This window comes from Carassius gibelio, chromosome A22 (genome assembly GCF_023724105.1).
Source record: "Carassius gibelio isolate Cgi1373 ecotype wild population from Czech Republic chromosome A22, carGib1.2-hapl.c, whole genome shotgun sequence".
Taxonomy (NCBI): domain Eukaryota; kingdom Metazoa; phylum Chordata; class Actinopteri; order Cypriniformes; family Cyprinidae; genus Carassius; species Carassius gibelio.
The window spans coordinates 15,488,771-15,513,276 of NC_068392.1; the positions used below are offsets into that span (position 1 = coordinate 15,488,771).

At 41.6% G+C, this 24,506-nt stretch overlaps 2 protein-coding genes across 2 annotated transcripts; one reads left to right on the forward strand and one right to left on the reverse strand.

Annotated features, from left to right (window-relative positions):
• Positions 1-211: 211 nt before the first annotated feature.
• LOC127942609 (uncharacterized) lies at positions 212-9,597 on the reverse strand. The gene is made up of 5 exons (XM_052538434.1): positions 9,023-9,597; positions 8,620-8,955; positions 8,351-8,455; positions 542-606; positions 212-436 (listed from the first exon to the last, which is right to left on the reverse strand). The coding sequence occupies exons 1-5, from the start codon at positions 9,186-9,188 to the stop codon at positions 320-322; spliced, it is 789 nt and encodes a 262-aa protein (XP_052394394.1). The 5' UTR covers positions 9,189-9,597; the 3' UTR covers positions 212-319.
• Positions 2,817-4,885, forward strand: LOC127942610 (huntingtin-like). The gene is made up of 2 exons (XM_052538435.1): positions 2,817-3,592; positions 4,758-4,885. The coding sequence occupies exons 1-2, from the start codon at positions 3,325-3,327 to the stop codon at positions 4,778-4,780; spliced, it is 291 nt and encodes a 96-aa protein (XP_052394395.1). The 5' UTR covers positions 2,817-3,324; the 3' UTR covers positions 4,781-4,885.
• Positions 9,598-24,506: the final 14,909 nt, after the last annotated feature.

The following is a 24,506-nucleotide window of genomic DNA, read 5'->3' on the forward strand; positions in this document are numbered from 1 at the left end:
TGATTTACTGTTACTACTGTACTTTCAATATTAAAGCACAGGATCCACTCCAATGTTTTCAGATACTTTGCTTTTTAAAACAAGTGTGTTTCTGTGTTTTTCAAATGTTCTAATTAAGATATTTTAATGACAGTAGCCCATATTGATTGAACAAAAATGAATTCTTTAATCAAAATAAACAAAGTACAGACTTTGCAAAAGTGATTGTTCTGAACAAGTATCAACTTAGACATTATGCATAACATATGGCTTTACTTGTAGTATTTGTATAAATATTATCATATGACTTTTAGTTTTTAGCAAAGGCTACATCATGTGGTCATGCTATCCGTTCTGATCCTCCTCCATCTGTTACTGACTGTAGAAGAGAGAAGCTGCAGACGGTGTGACAAGAGCTGCTGCCATTGAGACGCTTCAGCAGAGCCGCTTCAGAAACCTGAGAGAAACCACGAGAGACAGACAAAACATCATACATGAGCACACATTAATGTGTATAGAAACCGCTGTGGATGTGTGAGAGATGATGGTAGTCTGTTCTCACCTGCAGCTCTTTCACGTCTCTCATGAGACTTTCTCTGCTTGAGTTTGTGCAGCTCTTTAGCAAACCTGAAACAGCAGTGGATTAAATGTTAAAGGTCCCCTTCTTCTTGATCCCATGTTTTAAACTTTAGTTAGTGTGTAATGTTGTTGTTAGAGTATAAATAATATCTGTAAACTTCCAAAGCTCAAAGCAGTGCCGGCCCGAGCCTCTTGGGGGCCCTAAGCAGAATTTGATCTGGGGGCCCCCCTCCCACCATGCGGAGTCACCTGTGCTTCAAGATTATTGACACAAATGTCACACTATAATGTTACATTATAAATGAATACAGTGAGGTTATGTATTAATACAAAATAAATAAATAAAAATCAATACTTAACATCACTCTTAAACTTCTGAATACAAACTGTCACAAAACATGAAATAAATAATTTGCAAATGTCCAAATGCAAATGTGCATTAAATGTGCAAAAAAACTTTTACAGGAATGTGCCTGAAAGTGATAAATGGGCCTCGTTTTTACCTAAATGATTTATAATTTATTTTAATATATATTAAAAATGTATAAGGTGACTGCAAGTCTTTCTCTTCAAATGCTACTGAGCTTCAAATTTGCCTTTGAGCCCATGTGAAAAAGTAGTATAATTTACATATACTTTACAGTTTATTTTAATAAATATTCAACATTATATTCAATTGTGCATTATAGCTGACACCTAGATGAACAATTACAGTTGTTTTTATGACTGTCATTCTCCTCAAATGCTACTGACGTTAGAAAAGTGTATACCAATATCGCATGTAACTTTAGAGACGGTCCCTAAATTTGAGACTCTCGAATGTCCAACGACAAGCCAACGGTCATTTTCTTCTTTCTCTTTTCGGCACCAGAGGGATACATGCTTTTTGTGACATGGCTTATCATTTATTACAGTGACGCGCATTTATTAAATATCTTAAACAAGGGATATAAATGAATGAATGAATGAATAATGAACGAATAAATGAATAATTCAAGACAAAAAAAAACTTATTTACCAACAACTGCTGCTGTGTCTGCTAGCGTTTGAGTCATGCGCAATTACGCATAGACACCTTGCGTGCATTGACAATTCATTTATTCGTTCAATTGTCAATGCACGCAAGGTGTCTATGCGTAATTGCGCATGACTCAAACGCTAGCAGACACAGCAGCAGTTGTTGGTAAATAAGTTTTTTTTTGTCTTGAATTATTCATTTATTCGTTCATTATTCATTCATTCATTCATTTATATCCCTTGTTTAAGATATTTAATTGTAAAATAAATAAAATATTGGGGGGCCCCCTGGTGGCGAGGGGGCCCCAAGCATCCGCTTAGTTCGCTTATGCCTCGGGCCGGCCCTGGCTCAAAGTTCAATGCCAAGTGACATATTTGATTTAACAGAATTTGCCTACAAAAAAACGACCCGTTTGGACTACATCCCTCTAGTTCCTGCAGTAATGACGTCACTAAAACAGTTTTTTGACTAACCTCCGCCCACATTAATTCAGAAAAAGGGGGCGTGGTCTTGTTGTGCTCCGACGGAGAAGAAGGACGAACTGTGTTTGCGTTTGTCGCCATGTCGTTGAAACGCTGTTATTTTCATCTCGGAGTCCAATCATCTTTGTTTGGGCTTCCCAGGGACGCTGTACTTGGAGATTAATGGTTATAATTTATGTTTAACTCGGTTCCTGAAAATTATAATCCACATGTAAAACTATGTGCAGCACATTTAGCTGAGGACAGCGAGCTTCCTCAATTTCAATCAGTTTAATGCCAGATTCGCAGAAAGATTATTCTTGAAAGAAGGAGCAGTTCTCTTTGTCCGGAGAAGGCATTGTTTATGGACCACAACCAGTTTCTGTAACTTATTACTCAAAGGGCAACGCTGTTTAGCTTTGTTAACTAAATGTTAGGGCTGTGCAAAAAAACGAATGTGATTTTCATGTGCATCTCTTCAGTAAAAACGCTCCTGTGATTATAAACACATCCGCACATGCGGATTGATCAAATCCTGCCCACTTGCTTCTCAAAACCAGTCCAATCACGTTACCAGGAGGGCAGCGCGCGCTCAGCTGCTGTCGAATCACAACACAGGAACCGCTGGCCCAATCAGAAGTCGTTACGTATTTCTGAAGGAGAGGCTTCATAGAACAAGGAAGTCATCAGCCCGTTTTTATGACAGTGAAAACAGCCGTATACAGATAGGTGAATTGTGTGAAAAATACTGTGTTTTTGTTACACGCGAAACATGAACACGTTATTGTCACGGTAGGAAATCCAGTGTTTCCTCCGTGTCATGTTTTGTGGTTGTTTTTGTACTTACGTTGTCTCCATGTGCTCGTTTAGTTGATTGTGGTCACCTGGGTGTTGATTGTCTCGCTCCAGCTGATCCTCATCACCCCTCAGCTACATATACTCACCTCTCTCTCTGTCTGTTGTCAGATCCTCACTCATGTTGCAGTCTCCCTGTTGGATTACCGTCTCCCGTGTTTGTGTTCTGGATTGTGTTCGTGTTGTCGTCTTCGTGTGAGTGTTCCGGTCACTTCCTGGTTTCATCCATTGACCGTCTACACCGTCACCACCGACTTCACCATCCAGCACTTCTCACGCCACTGTAGACCTTCCGTCACCATTGCCCACATCCTGGACTGTGCCTTCATCTTTCAGTTTCGCTGTATTTTCTACCATCAATAAACAACCATTCTAATTACCTGCAATTGCTTCCTCCTCTCTTACGAGCCATCACAGTAGGATCTGACCATCATGGAAGCAGCAGGCAATCGCTCCCCATCTCATCTAGAGGACATTCTGCAGAGAGTCGTTGATCGTATGGAGCGCCAAGACAAGGCGATAGATGAGATGGGTCGAGCCTTCCAAGCAATGGTGACGAAGGTGTCCGAGCTCGCTCTCCAGGCTCAACAGCAACAACAACCGCCACCCGCTGCGCCTCCCACGCCACCCACACCGCCGATCGTCTCCGGAGGGATTTCCCAGCCCGAACCACGCCTCCCCATTCCTGAGAAATATGCGGGTGAGCCAAACTTTTGTCGATCTTTTCTGTCACATTGTTCTCTACACTTCGCCTTACAGCCCCGCACGTTCACCACCGAGGAGATGAAGGTGGCTTTCGTCTTGTCCCTACTGACGGGGAGGGCTGCCCTCTGGGGAACGGCGGTGTGGGAGAACCAGGACAGCTGCTGTGCATCGTTCCACACCCTTTCGGTGGAGATGAGACGAGTCTTCGACCGCTCCGTCGCCGGGAGGGAGGCGGCTAGACTTCTCACGGATCTACGCCAGGAAGAGAGGTCCGTATCCGACTATGCCATCGAGTTCCGCACCCTGGCGGCGGAGTGTAAGTGGAACGAAGAGGCGCAGTGGGATCACTTCCTGCATGGGTTGGCTGACCGCATCCAACAGGAGATCCGCGCCGCTGAACTCCCCACTTCTCTCAATGGTCTTATTGACTTCACCATCAGGATAGACAACCGACTCGACCAAGCCGACAGACGGAGGGGGAGAGTTGTTCTCGCGACCAGACCGGAGGCTCAGCGTCAGCGCTCAGAAGTTGCGGTCAGCCCACCTGGAGATTCTGAACCCATGCAGGTGGGGCGAGCTCGGCTCTCCCGGGAGGAGAGGATCAGGCGGAGATCCCTGGGACTGTGTTTATACTGTGGCAGCCAAGAACATCACATCCAGCGCTGTCCGGTAAAAGACCAAGCCCGATAGTAAAACCGAGGCTACTATCGGGTGGGATCTCTGCCAAGAAGACCTCATCTACATCGACACTCCTTCCGGTGAGTCTATGGTGGTCTACCCACGCACTTAATCTTCACGCTTTGGTGGATTCTGGGGCCGAGGGCAGTTTCATGGACTGCAAATTCGCCAGGAAGCTCAACATTCCTCTCACCTCCCTCAAACACCCCATTGCACCTTTTGCACTCAACGGACACAGACTGCCGATCATCACACAGACCACTTTACCGGTTTCGCTCATCACAGCTGGCAACCATACGGAAGAGATGTCATTCTTCATCACGGACTCACCTCTATCCCCCATTGTTCTCGGTCACACCTGGCTCCAGAAACACAACCCAAGGATCGATTGGCTTCTCGGATCAGTGGTTAGCTGGAGCGAGGAATGTCATTTGTCTTGTCTTTTGTCTGCTGGTGTTAATGTTTCTGAGTCTGTGTTTCAGGGGGAGGCAGTGGATTTGGCTAACGTGCCCGCGGAGTACCACGACCTGAGGGAGGTGTTCAGTAAGTCTCGGGCTGATTCTCTTCCTCCTCATCGTCCCTATGACTGTGCGATAGAGTTATTGCCAGGTACTTCTCCGCCTAAGGGCAAGTTATATTCCTTGTCTATTCCAGAGACGGCGGCCATGGAGAAATATATATCCAGTTCTCTAGCAACGGGGTTCATCCGCCCTTCTTCTTCTCCAGCGGGGGCGGGGTTCTTTTTTGTGGGAAAGAAGGACGGATCCTTGCGACCTTGCATTGACTACCGAGGGTTGAACAACATAACGGTAAAGAATACCTATCCTTTACCGCTTATGTCTTCAGCTTTTGAGAGGTTGCAGGGAGCGTCTGTTTTCACTAAATTGGACTTACGTAATGCTTATCATTTGGTCCGCATCAGGGAGGGGGATGAGTGGAAGACTGCTTTTAACACCCCTAGAGGCCATTTTGAGTATTGCGTCATGCCCTTCGGGCTAACCAACTCGCCGGCAGTCTTTCAAGCACTCGTTAATGACGTGTTACGAGACATGGTCGATCTATTTATATATGTTTACCTGGATGACATATTGATTTTTTCTTCGTCTCTCCAGGAACACGTGCAACACGTACGACGAGTGCTTCTGCGGTTGCTAGAGAATGGGTTGTTTGTCAAGGCGGAGAAATGCGTTTTTCATGCACAGTCTGTTTCTTTTCTAGGACACATCATTTCGACTGAGGGTGTTCGCATGGACCCTGATAAGGTTAAGGCTGTGGCAGATTGGCCATCCCCAGAGTCTCGCAAGGCCCTGCAGAGATTTCTGGGGTTCGCCAATTTTTACCGGCGTTTCATTCGCAATTTCAGCCAACTAGCCGCGCCTCTGACCGCTTTGACCTCCCCTAGATTGACGTTCAGGTGGTCAGACGCAGCCGAGGCTGCGTTTACCAAACTGAAGAGCTGCTTTGTTTCGGCTCCCATTCTCGTCACCCCTGATCGCTCACGTCAATTCATAGTGGAGGTCGACGCGTCAGAGGTGGGGGTAGGAGCAGTGTTGTCCCAGCGCGCATCCTCAGACGAAAGGGTTCATCCTTGCGCGTATTATTCTCACCGTTTATCCCCTGCGGAGGTTAATTATGACATTGGTAATCGAGAGTTGTTGGCAGTCAAACTTGCACTGGAAGAATGGCGACACTGGCTTGAAGGGTCGGGTGTACCCTTCATTGTATGGACATACCATAAGAATCTCGAATACATTAGAACCGCCAAAAGACTTAACTCCAGGCAGGCTCGGTGGGCATTATTTTTCGGTCGTTTCGATTTTACACTTTCTTACCGGCCGGGTTCCAAAAACATCAAACCCGATGCTTTATCCCGTCTTTTTGAGCGTTCCGATCGTACTGCTACTCCCGAGCCCATTTTACCGGGGACCATCATTATCTCCGCGCTCAGATGGGAGGTCGAATCGAAGGTTTTGACTGCCTTAGAAGGGGTAACGCCCCCGGCTCGTTGCCCACCGAACCGATTGTTTGTGCCGGAGGGGTTACGGTCAGACGTTCTCCAGTGGGGTCATTGTTCCAGTGTTGCTTGTCACCCAGGGGTTAGTAGAACTAGGTTTCTAGTCATGCAACGATTTTGGTGGCCTGGTATGGCTCGTGACGTCCACGACTTCGTCTTGGCTTGTTCGGTTTGCGCTATTGGGAAGACTTCCAATCGACCTCCAGAGGGGTTACTCTTACCGCTGTCTGTCCCTTCGAGACCCTGGTCCCACATCTCGCTAGATTTCATTACCGCCCTCCCGCCCTCTAAGGGCAATACGGTGATTTTAACCGTAGTGGACCGGTTCTCGAAGACGACTCATTTCATTCCCTTGCCCAAATTGCCATCAGCCAAGGAAACAGCGGTAGCTGTCATTGACCACGTCTTCCGTATACATGGCCTTCCGACAGACGTGGTTTCTGACAGGGGTCCCCAATTTGTGTCCAGATTTTGGCGAGAATTCTGTAAATTGTTAGGAGCGACTGTTAGTCTTTCGTCCGGGTTCCATCCCCAGAGCAATGGTCAAACCGAGCGAGCCAATCAGGATGTCGAAAGGGTTTTGCGATGTTTAGCGTCCAAGAATCCTTCGTCCTGGTGTCAGCAACTCTCAATTGTGGAGTACGCACACAATTCTTTGCCAGTGTCATCTACGGGCATGTCTCCATTTAAGTGTAGTTTAGGGTACCAACCACCTAATTTTGTCAGTACGGAATCCGAGGTTTCGGACCCCTCCGCACACGCACTAGTCCAGAGGTGTCACCGCACCTGGACCAGAGCTCGCAGAGCTCTGCTCCAGGCTAGGTCGCGCACCAAGGCTAAGGCCGATCGCCACCGGTCGAAGCCTCCCCGTTACGTCGTCGGTCAAAGAGTGTGGCTTTCTACCCAGAATATTCCTATGCGTTCCGTTTCTAACAAACTTGCTCCCAAATTTATTGGCCCGTTTTCTATTACCAAAATTATTAATCCGGTAACCGTGCGTCTTAGCCTTCCTTCGGCGTACAGGAGGATTCATCCCGTGTTCCATGTGTCCAAAATTAAATCGGTGATTTCTTCCCGTCTTAATCCGCCTGCCCCGGTTCCCCCCCCGCCTCGTCTCGTTAATGGGGAAACCACCTATTCGGTTAATCGTATTCTGGACTCTAGACGGAGGGGACGCGGATTTCAGTACTTGGTGGATTGGGAGGGTTACGGTCCGGAGGAGAGAAGCTGGGTTCCTGCTCGGGACATATTGGATCACCACCTTATAGATGATTACAATCTACAGGTAAAGCAGGCTGGGAACGTCAGGTGACGTCCTAGGGGACAGGGTACTGTCACGGTAGGAAATCCAGTGTTTCCTCCGTGTCATGTTTTGTGGTTGTTTTTGTACTTACGTTGTCTCCATGTGCTCGTTTAGTTGATTGTGGTCACCTGGGTGTTGATTGTCTCGCTCCAGCTGATCCTCATCACCCCTCAGCTACATATACTCACCTCTCTCTCTGTCTGTTGTCAGATCCTCACTCATGTTGCAGTCTCCCTGTTGGATTACCGTCTCCCGTGTTTGTGTTCTGGATTGTGTTCGTGTTGTCGTCTTCGTGTGAGTGTTCCGGTCACTTCCTGGTTTCATCCATTGACCGTCTACACCGTCACCACCGACTTCACCATCCAGCACTTCTCACGCCACTGTAGACCTTCCGTCACCATTGCCCACATCCTGGACTGTGCCTTCATCTTTCAGTTTCGCTGTATTTTCTACCATCAATAAACAACCATTCTAATTACCTGCAATTGCTTCCTCCTCTCTTACGAGCCGTCACAGTTATATTGCACACTGTAAACACAATCAAAGCTTCAAAAAAAGCACGAAAAACGGGACCTTTAAAGCTGTATGAGGGGTAACTGCAATAAAGTAGTTAACAGTTACTCGTTTACATAGTATATATAATGTAGCCTATATTATACTATTTTATGCACTAATAGTCTATAGATTGTTACCCATCAAACTACACCCCTGTAGTTGAAGATATACAGTTTGTGTCTTAGTAGTTACTTATTACAAACCTATTACTGCAATGGTGACCGAAGCAGTGACCAGGACAGATGAGATGATGAAGAAGATGATCAGATTTCTCCATGATTTCTGGTGTTGTGGAGGGTCACGTGACTCTGTGCATTTTAAATGTATTTTATTTGAGGTAAGAAAAGAAAACATTGTAACACATGTAAATGCAGTATGTATAACAATACATTTACATATTAAACAAATATAAGTCACTTTTAATTACTACATTAAATATCAAAGTAAAAAAAAATATACAAATTAAACTCACCGCTGATGTAGATCTTGGTGCCGTTGCTGAATTTTTGTGGTTCACTAGATTTCACACAATAATAAACTCCTAAATCATCAGCGGTGATATTTCTGATGAACAGACTACTGTTAGTTTTCACTGAGTATTTGAGTTTGAAGATGCTGTTTTCATATTTAGCTTCTTCAGTTCTGCTACTGAAAGTGCGTAAGATCAACTCTGGAGGATCCGGTGATTTCTGTCTGAACCAGTAAATCTCCTCTATATCAAGATCACAGCTTATAATCACATCAGCTCCTAAAGTTACTGCTGTGTTTGTTAAACTCTCTGTGACTTGAGACCACATGAGACACAGACCTATGAGAGAAAGAAAACACATTTATTAATCTTAATAACTTAATCAAATCTAATGTGATAAACTCACAGATCTGAAGCTGGATGATCTTCATCGTGTGATCCAGATGAATATCTTCTATACTGTGATCATTCAGACATCTCTCACTGTGAGAGGAAACACAGTGAAACCTCAAGCACACAGAGAAGAGGAAGTCAGAGCTGGGCTCGTGATCACAGCACTGATATTCAGTCATTTTACACCGTTTTACATTCCTGGTTTGTTCTCTGAGTTTTGACAAACTTTCGATTCAAAAATGTATTTTTGAAAATGTAAACATTTTTAAACTAGTATTTGACCTGACTTAAAGGAAATAGGCCTCCTGCAGTTGTGCAGCGGTTACTTACGGAGTCTCTTTATTTGTCGTGTCTGTTCGCTGCAAATCACACTTTCATGTCAATTTTTTGCTTGAATTGACAATTCTGTCTCCTTTTTACTCCATTTCTGAAACAAACTTAACTTTACATTAACGTAAAAAAATGACCACAGATCAGAAACACAATGGTTTTAAAGACTGAACGTAAGGTGCTTAATGAAGTGTTGATGGAGCATCAGGTGCTGAAACAATGTGTAGCATGTGGTCAGAATCAGTTTAACTTCCTGTGCTTCAGAGCTGCAGTGACTTCTTTTAACATGTTGTGTGAAGGGAAGCAGATATCATATTGACGAGCTTTAATCACAAACAACATGAAGATCATTAGGCTTCAGCTCTGTGAGTTTATTACATGATTATTATTATCATTATAGTCGGAATTATTATACGTTTATTTATTTTATCTCATTCATCTGTTGTCAAGCCGCAGTGGCAAATCTACTTAGGATCACGATCATAGAGTGCTGGAGTTTATTGATCAGAATAAAACACAATGGCAGATTATTATCATCATATCTGCTCTGACGAACAGACTTCTGCTCATTCTGCTGATTGGTCAGTTATCATTTTTTAAGAAACATTAAATCAGGAAATGAAACCTACTAGCGAGGTAATTTATAAAAATATCAATGTGATGCTCTTCTCTGGAGCCAGAGACAGGGCCTTAACACGCCAAGGCGGAGCTGGAGACTGGCAGTCCAGCGGCGAACCATCGCGCCCAGATGGCGTGGACTGAGGGTGAGCTACGGGACTGACCGGTACCAGCAGGGATGACGAGGAACTGACTGGAAGATTAAATTATTATTTAATTTTGTTTCTGGTTCTGTTCCTGCCAAAATTGTGTTTGTTTTCGGTCACCAAATACTCTCTGAAGCCACTCAATACCCATCTTATCAGAATCTGTTAACTGGCCCAGTCGCACAACAAAGATGAAAGCAACGATTTCATTGTCATTCATTATGTGATCAGTGAGAGGATCCAGATTAAGAGCAGTTTCATGTAAGCCAATCAGGTTAATGACTGAGACGTGGCGTCCTGATTTCTTCATCTGCAAGGGAACGGTCTTGGATATTGCTAGATTGTCAATAGTCGGCTGCATTTCTCCAAGTAGAACATTGTCGTGTTGAACATCATCAACACACTGCAACGTAAGATCAAGTCTCATACAGCAATGCAAAATATCAGATGTTGTTTTCTTACCCATACTGCTGAGCATTGGATCAACAGAGTCAGACCGTTCAAGTGCTCTACTCGTCAGGTTTCGAGTAGCTTCAACTCATAACTCTGTATACTTAAAGTCTTCCTGCTTAAAGCAGATGCAAATATAGATGGGGTAGATCCAGTCAAACAGGATTTGCTGTTCACAAAAACATAGTCTGACCTCAAGTAAATCACATGGTATTTTTTTTTAAGAACACCTGACCAACCATGTAAGTTATTTAAATCGACATCCCTGTAACTTCCTTTCTGTTAAAACAAACTATTAGTTACATGGTGTCGATCTAACTTTTTTCACCAAAATTAGACATTATTTCACCATTTCTGTGCACAGTGATTTGAATTTCTCATCAAAATCACAGCTTCTCAGTCGGTGTCTTTCATTGTCTTTCCTGTTTGATCTATAGTTTTCTCTTGTGTCTGATTAGTTCATTCTGTTTACCTGTGTTCACTTATTATCTTATTAGTTCCCTCTTTTAGTTTCTGTATAAGTACTTCATGATCTGTTTAGTCTGTGGCTGGTTAATGACTTTTATTAAACTCTTGTGTGGATTACCTTTCGTCTTCAAGGGCCTTTCATCTATACAAGTGTGACATCCATCTCCTCACTTGATATTGGAGTATGGGCCTATCATAGACCGACTTATTTAAAAATGTGCAACCCTCAAACGCAAACCTTTGTACCTTCTTCACCTCTACAGGGTTTATAATAGTACCATGAGTGTACATACAATATTACTACTCTAAGCTACTAAATATGCACTCTTTAGAGGTAATGAAGGGTCAAAGTTGTCTCTTTGAGGGTACTGCCCCAGAGACAAGCTGTTGTATTTTTTCACACAGTGCACATCCTAAAGACACATAGTCCCAAATATTGCTTATTTTATAAATACCAATTGTGAAATGATGTTCTACTGGAAAGGAAAAGGTTACCATAGTTAACAATGGTTTTGCTACACCATAGTTTAACCATGGTATTTGTAGTAAAACTGTGGTTATACAATAGTAATCGATATGCCAAAAAAACAGTGAAAGGTTGAACGGTGAAAATATTCACCAGTCACTGTATATCCAATAGGCCTTATAAACAAATAAATTATGTAATAATATATGACATTGTGTGATATATTAGCAACATTTAACAATAACCAAAAGATAGTATTATAATGTTTTATTGTAAACTGTATGAGCAACATACTGAACCTCTGGGGATTTGACACCAATAGTGTCTATCACCAACATAAATCAGAAAAGAGCATTTTTTGATCTTACACATATTCATATTTTACTAAAAGTGAAAGTCCCCACTCCCCACACCTACAATCCCTTCCAAACCTGAGACTCAAACCCACAATCTTTGGGTTACAAGTCCAACTCTATAACCATTTACTGTCATTGAACATCACAAACATTTATGTGTATATTGGAACAGTTTGGCTTTCTATTTTACTATCGAGGTTTATTTTACACAACTCCTCTTAGGTGAAGAAGACACGTCAGCATCTCTTCAAGGCAGATAAGAAATTCCAGTGAAGCAACAGAGGAAATAAATATCTCTGTGTGAACACCAGGGGTCAATAGACTGTAATCACTGGAGGTGAGTATATAAGACACGTTTAGTCAGTCAATGAGCACTTTTAATTCATGTAGCTATTTTTAATATATATATATATATATATATATATATATATATATATATATATATATATTTATATATTTTTTTTTTTTCGTTTCATTAAATCATTTATACTATCATTTCATGGTAATGGTCAGAGAGCCAGTGTTCTCCAATAAACAAAAAGTGTTGGAAATATGGAATTGGGGAAGAATCTGGGTAATATGATCATATTTGCTTGACCTGGTAAGGACTCTAGCCACTGCATTTTGTTCTATCTGTAGCTTGTTAATTGAAGATGCAGGACAACCACCTTGCAATGCATTAAAATAGTTCAGTCTAGGGATCATGAATGCATGAATTAGCTTTTCGGCATCAGAAACAGGTAACATGTTTTATAGCTTGGCAGTGTTGGAAATATATAGTTGAGTATCATCAGCATAACGGTGGAAACTTATCCCTTTTTTTCTAATAATATTACCAAGGGGCAACATGTACTGTATATTGAAAATAGCAGAGGACCAAGGACAGATCCTTGTGGCACTCCATATTTTACTGTTGATAAATGAGATGACTCCCCATTTAAATAAACAAAATGATAGTGATCGGACAGGTAGGATCTAAACCATCTTAGAGCCTGCCCTTGAATACCTGTATAGTTTTGTAATTGATATGGAAGCTTTAGCATAATTTCTGCCAGGAAGACTCAATTGTTAGCGTCACCTATTACCTTCTCAATTGTCCAATCAAGTTCTAATAATAGAAGTATAAAAGAACCTGAGCTTACACTTGTCTGAGTTTGCAGATGCTGAACGCTTCACTCAGTTGCTCGCGTTCAGTTGCCGACCAAAAAATGTCTCAAAACTCGCAATATATTTGCGAATACTCCGATTCTGACAATGAAATCGTCCTGCCATCTCCTGTTACCGCTCGCCGAAGTTCGCTATCCCCCGGTTCCTACCCAAACGACTCCAAAACCTTCAACATCGACAACTCAGATAAAACAGACCGGAAGGAAAAGAACGGCTAAATCATCTTCACCAGTTCCCGCAAAAAGAACATCACAACCTGCCAGAGCACCATCTCCACCTCAATTCATCGAATCCACCGATACGAATTTCCATCTCATCTCTGCTGTTCAAAATCTCTCCAAAACAGTCGAAGAACTACAATCAAAAATGACTAAACTCCAACATTCTTTTACCAGTTCACACTCAAGTACAGATCCGGCAATACACTCCTCCTTTAGTAACTATCAGAGCATGCCATCGACTTTAGCTTCCTCGCCACCTTCTCAGCTCACTATCCACACGCCTTTTCAAAATGTCTCCACTTCACCGGCTTCCTCAAACTTCAACCTTTCCACAGCAACTCCAGCACAAGCATTCGGTAGGCGTTTTGTTCCACCAGCCGCCGCAACAGTGTCTAACCATTTAAGAAGCAATATCATCCAAGGTAAGTACATCAATCTTGATACCTTACTGCTTCCTTCGCCTGCTGCCGACAGGAAAATGGTTGACTGTGGTGACGTGGCAGTACTTCTTAAAACTTCCGATCCCCGTTTACAACGAAATCTCTCGTTTGGCGAATTCGTCATTGCATTCAGTATTTACAGAGACATTCTGTGTCAAACCTACCCCTAGAGAAGGGAAGAGCTAGATCTTTATCTATCAATGATGGCGGACTTCAGTCAAAAATACGGGGAAATTCTGTTTTACGAGTACCACAAGTCATTCTCAGCGAAATCTGCCTCCTTTATCTCACTTTTTAATTCAAGACTAGACTGGTCAGTTACCGACACCGAACTGCTCGTCCGCCATTTCGGAGGCCAAAAAAGCTTAACTTGCGCCATTTGCAGTGCTCACGGTAACAAGGCTTCATTTTGCCCTAAAGCGTTTGCTAGTAACGATCCAGCTGCTGTCCACGGTCCTGAAAATGTAAGCCTCTCTTCAAACTCCAGAGGTCGCTCTACTGCGGCAGAATTCAATAACGTACCTCTTTGTTTTCAATTTAATGAGGCCGTTTGTTCTTTCCCTAATTGCAAATTTGCTCATATTTGTAGTGTTTGCAAGGATCCACACCAGAAATCTGTTTGTCCACGCCGGTACAAACCTGCACCCCGAGGGAAAGCCCTAATTCGGAAAATTTTTTGAATAAACACCCATCTACTCCTATTAATATTCCCAACCTTTCAAGCTACCTCTCTTCTCAACACGATCCGGTATTTGTTGATTATTTAATCACCGGTTTGTCCCAAGGGTTTCGGGTGGGTTTCCTTTCTCCTCTTTCTGCCTCTTTTGTTGCAAAAAATTTGCAATCTGCTAGACACGAACCTGATGTTGTTTCAGTTCTTTTAGATAAAGAGGTTAATAAAGGATATGTTATCGGCCCCTTCACTTCTCCTCCTTTTTCTCCTTTTTGGATTAATGCCATCGGCATCGCAACTCGTAAATATTCCGGTAAAAAACATCTAATCTTTGATATGTCTTCTCCACATTCCTCCAACATAGCTAGCGTTAATGAAAACATTGCCCTAACACCATTTTCTCTTCATTACGCTACGGTGGATAACGCCATCCAGTTAATTAAATTAGCTGGTCCGGCGCTTGGTTAGCCAAAGCTGACATTACAGACGCTTTTAAAACTATGCCAATTCACCCATCTGATTGGCCGTATTTTGGAGTGAAATGGAACTCAAAATTCTACTTTGCTGTGAGGCTCACGTTCGGTTGTAGAAGTAGCCCGCATATTTTCAACAGTAGCTCTGTGTTGGATTCTACTGAACGTCTGTAAGCTTCCTTTCGTTTTGCATTTACTAGACGATTTTTTGCTAGTCGACTTTCCATCTTCACAATCTTCCATCCTTAGCATTCTTAAACAAATATTTAGCGACGTCGGCGTTCCCCTTTCTGCCGAAAAAACATTAGGCCCTTCTACTTCGTTAGAATTCTTAGGCATTTCCCTTGACACAGTCAAAATGCAATCTTCCTTGCCACAAGAGAAACTCCTAAGGATTAGGTCGTTTCTGGAATCTTTTTACTATCTACACTGCGTCACGAAACGAGACATGCTCTCTCTGCTCGGTCACCTCAATTTCGCTATGAGCATCATACCACAAGGCAGAACATTTATTTCTCGGCTGTGAACTATGGCCCATTCCGTCCAAAAATTAAGCGATCCGATCCAGTTAGATGACGGATGTCTCTCCGATATAAAGTTTTGGACTCAGTGATTGGAACGGTATTTCTTTCTTTTACAATGACGCCTTTGAATCCTCCGCAGACCTTCATTTATTTACCGATGCTGCCCCATCTATCGGCTTCGGTGGGTTTTTTCGAGGGCAATGGTTCGCAGAGAAGTGGCCAAACGAATTCCCTAAGAAAGAATCAGGTTCTGTGTCTTCTGCGCTCTAGGAGATTTATCCTCTAGTAGTTGCTGGTGTAATCTGGGGTTCAGCGTGGTCAAGGAAACGCATTTTGCTGTTTTGCGATAACGAAGCCACTGTTGCCATAATCAATAAAGGCAGGTCATCGTGCCAAACGATCATGCCTTTTTTGAGACGTTTAATCTGGCAATCAGTCACTTTCAATTTTATTATTAAAGCTGCTCAAATACCAGGGCACTGCAACGTTATAGCTGACACGCTCTCCCGCTTTCATTTTCAGACGTTCAGACAGCTTTGTGTCAGTCTCTGTTTTCCTGGGTGTTCCCTAGTGAGCTCACTTCTCCTTAGGCACTTCACCATAGGCACTTTAATTCCTCTAGTCTGGTTCTGTCTTCACAGTAATTGCACTCCAATTAAATCGCACAGGTGCTGACAATCCTTTGTCATTAGTCTCCCTATGTATAGCTGTTTTTCTCTGTCATCTGTATGGAGTCCTTACCCTATGTGCTTATGTTCTCGTCTCCCGAGACTTCCCCTTACCTTCTTGTTCCTCCGAGTTTCCTATCCGTTTCATCCGGTTCCCTCTTTTGTTTTGTTTGGTTTGTCATCCTGGACTGTGTATTTTGTTTTTACCCTTTTTGTTAATTAAAGACTACCTGCAATTGGATCAACCCTCTCCTTGTGTTTCTCCTAAACCCAACTGTCACACTTTGCCCTTCAGCCAATACAGAACCAACACCCTGCCCTCCCCTATCATGTTAAATTAGACGATTTGCAAAGATCAGCTAGGCATTATATGTCTAAAGGAGTTGCTCCTTCAACTTTCAAAGCTTACACTTCAGCTTGGTCTTCTTTTCTAATGTTTTGCTATTCCTTCCAGATTCCTTTATTTCCTATTCTGGTTACCACTGTTTGCTCGTTCTTTGTTTTTAATTTCGAAAATCGCAATATAAAAATTTCCTCAATTCACAGATTGCTCGCTGGGATTCAATTTTATGCTAAATATTTTAATCCCGATTTTCCAAGTCTCTTCACTGTTTCTTCCATTCGATTATTGCTCGAAGGCTTCGCTAAATCCTGTACGAATTCCCCCGACAAAAGGTTGCCTTTCTCTCTGCCTCTGCTGCAAAGATTACTCCTTTCCCTACGCAATGGCCTTTTTTCCATATACTCTAATATTCTGCTAGAAGCAGTGTTCTTAACTGCTTTCTGTGGATTTATGCGCCCAGGCAAATTCACTTCAGCATCTAAACGTTTTGATCCTGTCCGTGGTCTCTGTATCTCTGACTTACACTTCTCTCCTAACTTCTTTACACTTTTTCTTAAACACTCTAAAAATGATGTTTTTCCATAACAATATCCAAAATAAGCAATAATTTCTGTCCCTTCTCATCTATGATTAGATTCCTCAAAATTCACCCTAGATCCTCAGATCACTCACCCCTATTCTTACTCTCTAACGGAGCTCCTCTTTCTAAAACCTGGTTCAGATCTCATCTAGTTTCCGTCCTTAAAAACTGTAGCCTATCCCCTTCCCTGTATACTGGACACTCATTTAGGATAGGAGCAGCTACTACAGCAGCCGAACGCGGCGTTCCTACAGCAGCTATTAAGTTCCTGGGAAGATGGTCTTCCTCCGCATTTGAGTCTTACATAAGACCTGACCTTAAGACCATCCTTGAAGCTCAGCAAGCTCTGCAATAACAATTCCTATGCAACTACTGGTGGTGGTGCCATGCTCTATCTATCTGTCATAGTACAGTTTTCATAATTCATGCCATGAATTATTTGCGTTGTTCTGCGTCACCTCGTCTATGTGTGGCTCAGCGTGGCCTTGTCTATGTGTGGCTCAGCGTTGCCTAGTCTATGTGTGGCTCAGCGTGGCCTTGTCTAAAAAAAAAAAATAAATAAATAAAATAATAAATTAATATTTATAAATATTTTAAATTTTATTTTAATTAATAAATGGAACCCTATTATAAACTGTTAAACCACAAGTATTGAAGTTTTCATGTCTGTCATGCTTGTTCATTGCTAATTCTTTTATTTTTTCTTTTATTTTAGGTACGTCAAGATAGACAGCCGGCAAGTATATACATTTTCCATTTCTGGGGGTAGGCTCCATTCCAATAGAATTATTCTTCGACTAGTTTTTGGGGGTCGGCTGCGCCGCTGCCTTCATCTTCAGGCAGGAAATACTGAATCCGCACCCTCGGACAGCTATTTACGGATGGGGCCTACGCCAAATACAACCATATAGCTTGCTGGGTCATAAATAAATGGATGAATTGTTACAATATCTTCTCCGAGTCTTTCTGGTAGAAATGGAAGCTTTAGCATAAGTTCTGCCAGGAAGACTCAATTGTTAGTGTCACCTATTACCTTCTCAATTGTCCAATCACGTTCTAATAATAGAAGTATAAAAGAACCTGAGCTTACACTTGTCTGAGTTTGCAGATGCTGAACGCTTCACTCACCACCACCCACCCCTCCACCACCAAGATGGGCTCCTCCCTCACCAATAAAAAGCATCTTCTCTCCATCTCCCTTTCCACCACAGGATGTTCTTCCCCTCCAACCATCCCACCACCACCAGGATGGTCCCTCCTAAAACGTCACGGGGGTCGGCTGCGCCCCTGCCTTCATCTTCAGGCAAGAAATACTGAATCCGTACCCTCGGAAAGCTATTTACGGATGGGGCCTACGCCAAATACAACCATATAGCTTGCTGGGTCATAAATAAATGGATGAATTGTTACAATATCTTCTCCGAGTCTTTCTGGTAGAACTATGAGTATGTCATGATGTATGGTATCGAACGCAGCACTAAGATCAAGTAAGACTAACAATGAGATGCAGCCTTGATCTGACGCAAGAAGCAGGTCAATTGTAATTTTAACAAGTGCAGTTTCTGTACTATGGTGGGGCCTGAATCCTGACTGAAAATCTGTCACGGTTGGTAAATGTGGGTGAAGTTTGTGTGTTTTGCGTCAGCACTGATTATTTCATGTGGGGGTCTCTGCTAATTGTTCATCAGCACCAGCTGCCACTCATTACCTCTCCCTATATATTGCCCTGTCTAGCGTCTTGTGTTTGTGAGAGCGTTGTTAGTTTTCCGTGTCTCATGTTCTGCCTTCTTTGTGTTTGTTTTTCCATCGTTGGATTGTCCTGTCTTCCCGGAACCCCGTCCACTCACCTCATCACTTGATTACACCACTTACCTTCAAGGCTCGCTTCCCCGCAGTTCCTGTGTCACACTCTCCTACTGCCAGCTCACCATCGCACTCTGGATCCTCTGAGCACCTGCCTCTTCTCGACATGAATATTAAAATCTATTACTTGTCATATGGAGTGTAGTGTCCTGGAGATGTTGTCAGAGAGCAGCTCCGCTCCGCCTCTGCTGGGATGCAGGCCATCAGCATGAGAGCCTAGGACGCTCCCAGAAAAGATTCCAGTTATTAACAAATAACAGTTTCTGTTCTGTACACCATGACAATAACCATTCATTTAAAGCAACAAGTCTATTGGACCTTTCGTGTCCTCGTCGATACATTGGCAGTGGGCATGACATGATGATCATTCCAGGTGGAGATCTCGAAGACCTGAGGTAGAAAAGCATTTTTGGATTATAACTGCATTAACCTTCAGGTTGTGTTCAAATTCTTATAACCATTGTGGTTTTCCTGGGTCAAAAACGTCCGGTCTTTTAAAATAGCTTGTAAATATTATTATTGCAATATTATCACTAAATACTGGTATCCATCTTTTTGTAAACTTATTTTCTTTAATTTAGGACTGGTTTTGTATTCATTTTTGGAACTGATTTATCATAGGCCTCATTAATCTGAGCTTATGCACCTCAGTTTTTGAGTTAGAAAGCATTATTTGTGGAAAATGTGGTTAATATTAAATGAAATATGAAAAATAAATTTGCACTATTTATAACACTAGTATGTTTTAATATTTAACCAATAAATTAGTTTAGAAAACTTTTAATTTGTGAAAAATTGCTAAAGACTTACACTTGTGGTGTTCCCGGTCTAAAAACCGGCCTAGAAAAAATGGCTTATAAATCTCTTTTGTGCAATATTATTACCTAATATTGGATTCAGTCTTTTTTGTCAACTAGTTTTCGTTCAGTTAGGCCTGGTTTTGTATTGATTTTTGAAACCGATTGATCATAGGCCTCATTGATCTGAGCCTAGGGTTAGGGTTAGGGTTCTCACTCTCTGTGGCAAGAGGCATTACCTGTAACCCAGGCAGGTTGCACAGGTAGTCCAGCTCGTCCATGAGGAAGTTTGCGATGTCTACCAGCACAGTTTGAAGATCATGCAGGAGATCCCAGGAGACAGGCCATTACATGAGGAGAGCTGAGTAGGGATGCACTGTATAAGGGCAACAACCCAGCAGCAGGAGCGGTATCTGCTCCTTTGTACTGGGATGAATAGGATGAGCACTGTCAGAGCCCTACAGAATGACCTCCAGCAGGCTATAGTGAGCATGTTTTAAACCAAACTGTCAAAACTGTTTATTAAGGGTGGAGTAATGGCTAAATGTCCTTTAGTGGGACCTTGGCAGTGGGTCAGTAATGTACTGGGGAGGCATTTCCATGGGGTATTCCACAGGCCTACAGGTGTTTGGAAATCGTTCCTTTACTGCTGTTATGTACCAGGATGAAATCCTCAGTCGCTGTCAGACCTTACACAGTTTATAGATGACACTGCCATTGTTGCCATTGACTGGACCTCACTTGAAATCCAACTGAGAACCTCCTGGATATTAAGGTTTGGAGTGTACGCTGTTGCTGTGATGAACTTCATGCTGGTTGGATCAGCCTGTAACTTTAGTTTGTTACATTGATTTTTAGTGTGATCCAGCCTACAGTGTTTTTGTGATTTTGGTTTCTATTGACTGTTTTCACATATAGAATGTTATCCCAGGCAAAAATACATATGTGAACATGATCAATATGCTTCTGAACACTAAATATTTCTCAGATTTCTAATCAATAAGGCCTACAAACAGTCAGTACCAAAATTAAGCGAATATCTTCTGTAGGCCAGTCATTTTTAAACAGCAATACCACATGTGTTCTTTTGTGCTATTTTTATTATTATTATTTTTGACAAGATATACATTTCAAAACATTTGTTTTCTTGGTTAAACATTAGAGCATGCAAGTGTGAAGAACAGTGCACATTTGTTTCGACATTTAATATTAGACAAAATTATTCACAAATAATGCTTTATCGCTCCAAAACCGAGGCGTGTAAGCTCCAGTTAATGAGGCCTTCAATAAATAAGTTCCAAAAATAAATACAAAACCAGTCCTAACTGAAAGAAAACGCATTGACTTAATGACTGAATCTCATATTTGATGATAATATAGCATAACAAGAGATTTAGTATAAGCTATTTTTTGTTGGCCGGTTATTTTTGACTGGTAAAAATGTTGGATAAACTAAAAAGTGTTTTACAAAACTGAAAGATTTTTGTGGTGAAAGCAGTTCTTGCCCATGTGTACAAAGTCAGTAGATCTTAGTCCAATGCGATTACATTAACTAACATTTTCAGGAGAAAGAATATCCTCTCCGGGTCAAAATGACCCGAACGCAATATGAGGGTTAAAAACCCTGAATACTCAGTGCATCAACAGAGCAACTTCCATTGAGATGAATGTGAATATAACCTCACAGCCCTCTTTATGTATTACAGATCTCCTGTGGATGCAAGACCATGCATGGCATCTCACATGGGACCACCTGCAGTGAATTACAGCCAGATTATCTAAACAGGGCAAATTAGTGCGAGAGCGCTCTTCCAAAACAGCGCTGATGGGAGTGTATATTTCGGTGGGATGTACTGAAAATATGTAAAATACGCAGCAAGAGCATTACCATAATGACCAACACCTCGTTCATATATATTGCAGAATATGGAGCAGAATTAAAAATGACGCAATCCTCTCTGCTCTTGTTGCTGCTCCATGGTTTCCTTCGTCTGAAAGACAAAACGTTAAAGAAAATGATTCAATAACCAACTTATAATGGCCTGAAAGTGGCACCTATAGGCTTCATTTAAAGATAAAAACAATAAAACCTTTGTACATGTTGTCATATTAATTGTAATTAAAATGCATTTTGCATAATTGCCCACAATATAATAGGACTCAAAAATGTGATAAGATATGCTTAATCAGTCATTAACAAACTGTATTAAAGTTGGAAATATTTAAATAAATACAAATTTGTTTAAAAAATAGACTAGTTTATCATATTTCACACACCTTTGACAAAGAGCTGCATGCTTGGATTTTGATTGGTCTGTGTGATGTAGCAGATATATGTTCCTGCATCACTGTGTTGAAGGTTCTTGAGTTTGAGCGAGAAGTTTCCTCTCATATACTCATTAGGAAATGTTTCAGCTCTGTTCTTGTACGCTGGTTGTTGATTCTCCACTGACCCTTTTCCTTTAATTATGTCATAAACATTTTGACTGCTATTATGTCTCCAGTAAACTGTTATATCTTCATTTTTAAGGACATTGTCAACAGAAGAACAGAGCAAGACAGCAGCGCCTCCGACTTTACCCTCAACAGTGACCTGCAGACACACTGAAAATAAGAGACAAGCCTTTGAAAATCAATTCTTAGAGGCAAATGTTCTATATATACAGTATATTCACACTCACCTAAAGGATGAGGAACACCATACTAATATTGTGTTTGACCCCCTTTCGCCTTCAGAACCGCCTTAATTCTACGTGGCATTGATTCAACAAGGTGCTGAAAGCATTTTTTAGAAATGTTGACCCATATTGATAGGATCGCATCTTGAGGTTGATGGAGACTTGTGGGATGCACATCCAGGGCGAAATACTCAGACCGGCCCGTCTGGCACCATTAAACCATGCCACGCTCAAATTTGCTTAAATCACCTTTCTTTCCAATTCTGACATTCAGTTTGGAGTTCAGGAGAATGGGTCTCATTCACTTAATATGCGTACACACAGATTTTTGCGTGAAATGTGCGTACGGACGTTTTCACAAATAAATCATGATTCATCAAAAACTTTCATACTAAAATTTATTCTAAATGTACGAAAAGATTCAAGAACTACTTATACCACACGTACGCAATAATCATGTACAAACGGGGCCTTATAAGCATGTGTTAAGAACCCTATATAATTAGATGTTATTGATAAATTATAATTACAGTTCCAATTTTATATATATATATATATATATATATATATATATATATATATATATAATATTAGAGGTCCAAACAACAATCACCTGATCTATCCTTATATAAACGGTGATTAATGTGTCTCATCTTGTGTTTAGAGGCACACTTGGTAGCCTACTGCTTGAAGACATCGCGACGCGTGCTCTAAGGAGAGAGCGTGTCTTTAGAGAGCGCACAGATATGTTCGCGGAGAGTGACGAATGGCTGTTCAGTCGCTTTAGGTTGCCCAGAGAAGTCCTCATTGATTTATGCAACTCACTGGAACCACACACACCTAAGCCACATCACCAACCGCTCTCACCCTTTACCACCTTATCTCCAAGCCTGTGTTAAACAACTACATTCTCTACTGAAATACTTTTAAAATTACATTTCATGACACAATAACAGTAATATTTGAAAATGATCTGAATAAATGGTGTTTGAACTCAACCAATGCTGCGTGAACTCAGATGGCTTTGGCTACAGCAATTTTCCCCTCAGTATATTTACAATAACACGAAATAGGATATAAAATACCACTGCCTCCTTTCGTTTTCATTTAAACATAATAACAGCTGTAGAAATGTACTTACTTCAGGGATATGTGTAACGTTATATACAGCCATTACAATGAAACGAAATATAGACTTGCCTTTTTTATTTTCATTTTAACATATAGATAAATTGAATACAGACCAAAGAAAACCTGTTTGATTTACCCCGCAGCTGAATTATATTTTATGTTTAACCACTAAAGAGACATCAGAGCCAGCGGCACATATCAGAAGGTCTATCCCAGGAGAGGCTGCTCTCTGCGGATACATGAGGACTGAGCTCCCGCTGATCGAGTGGAGCTCACCGTCTCAGAGATCGGCGAAACACATTTTTAAATAGGCGCTGTCTTTATAAATAAACAACAGATTTGAGTTTTAAACAACTACATTCTCGCCTGAAATACTTTTAAAATTAAATTTCATGACACAATAACAGTAATATTTTGAAAATGTTGATCCAAATAAATGGTGGTTGAACTCAACCAATGCTGCGTGAATCAGAATCAGAATCAGAATGAGCTTTATTGCCAGGTATGTTTACACATACGAGGAATTTGTTTTCGTGACAGAAGCTCCACAGTACAACAGAATGACAGCGACAGAACATAAAACACATAATAAAAGAATAAAAAATACAAATAAGTAGATAGTGAATGACAATATACAAATTGACAATTGTATGCAGGTATATTACAAAATGCAGTTATGTATGTACATGTGTATTATGTGCAAAATTTAAGTGTATACTAAGTATGTATGTTAGATAAATAAGTGTATGTGTATATAAATATAAAGTGTAGTGTGTTCGCAGTTATTATCAGCTGTTCATAAGATGGATTGCCTGAGGGAAGAAACTGGTCCTGTGTCTGGTCGTTCTGGTGCTCAGAGCTCTGTAGCGTCGACCAGATGGAAACAGTTCAAAGAGGGAGTGTACTGGATGTGAGGGGTCCAGAGTGATTTTGACAGCCCTTTTGCTCACTCTGGATAAGTACAGTTCTTGAATAGAAGGGAGGGTTGAACCGATGATTCGCTCAGCAGTCCGGACTACTCTCTGTAGTCTTCTGAGGTCAGATTTAGAAGCTGAGCTGAACCAGACAGTTACTGAAGTGCAGAGGATGGATTCAATGATGGTGG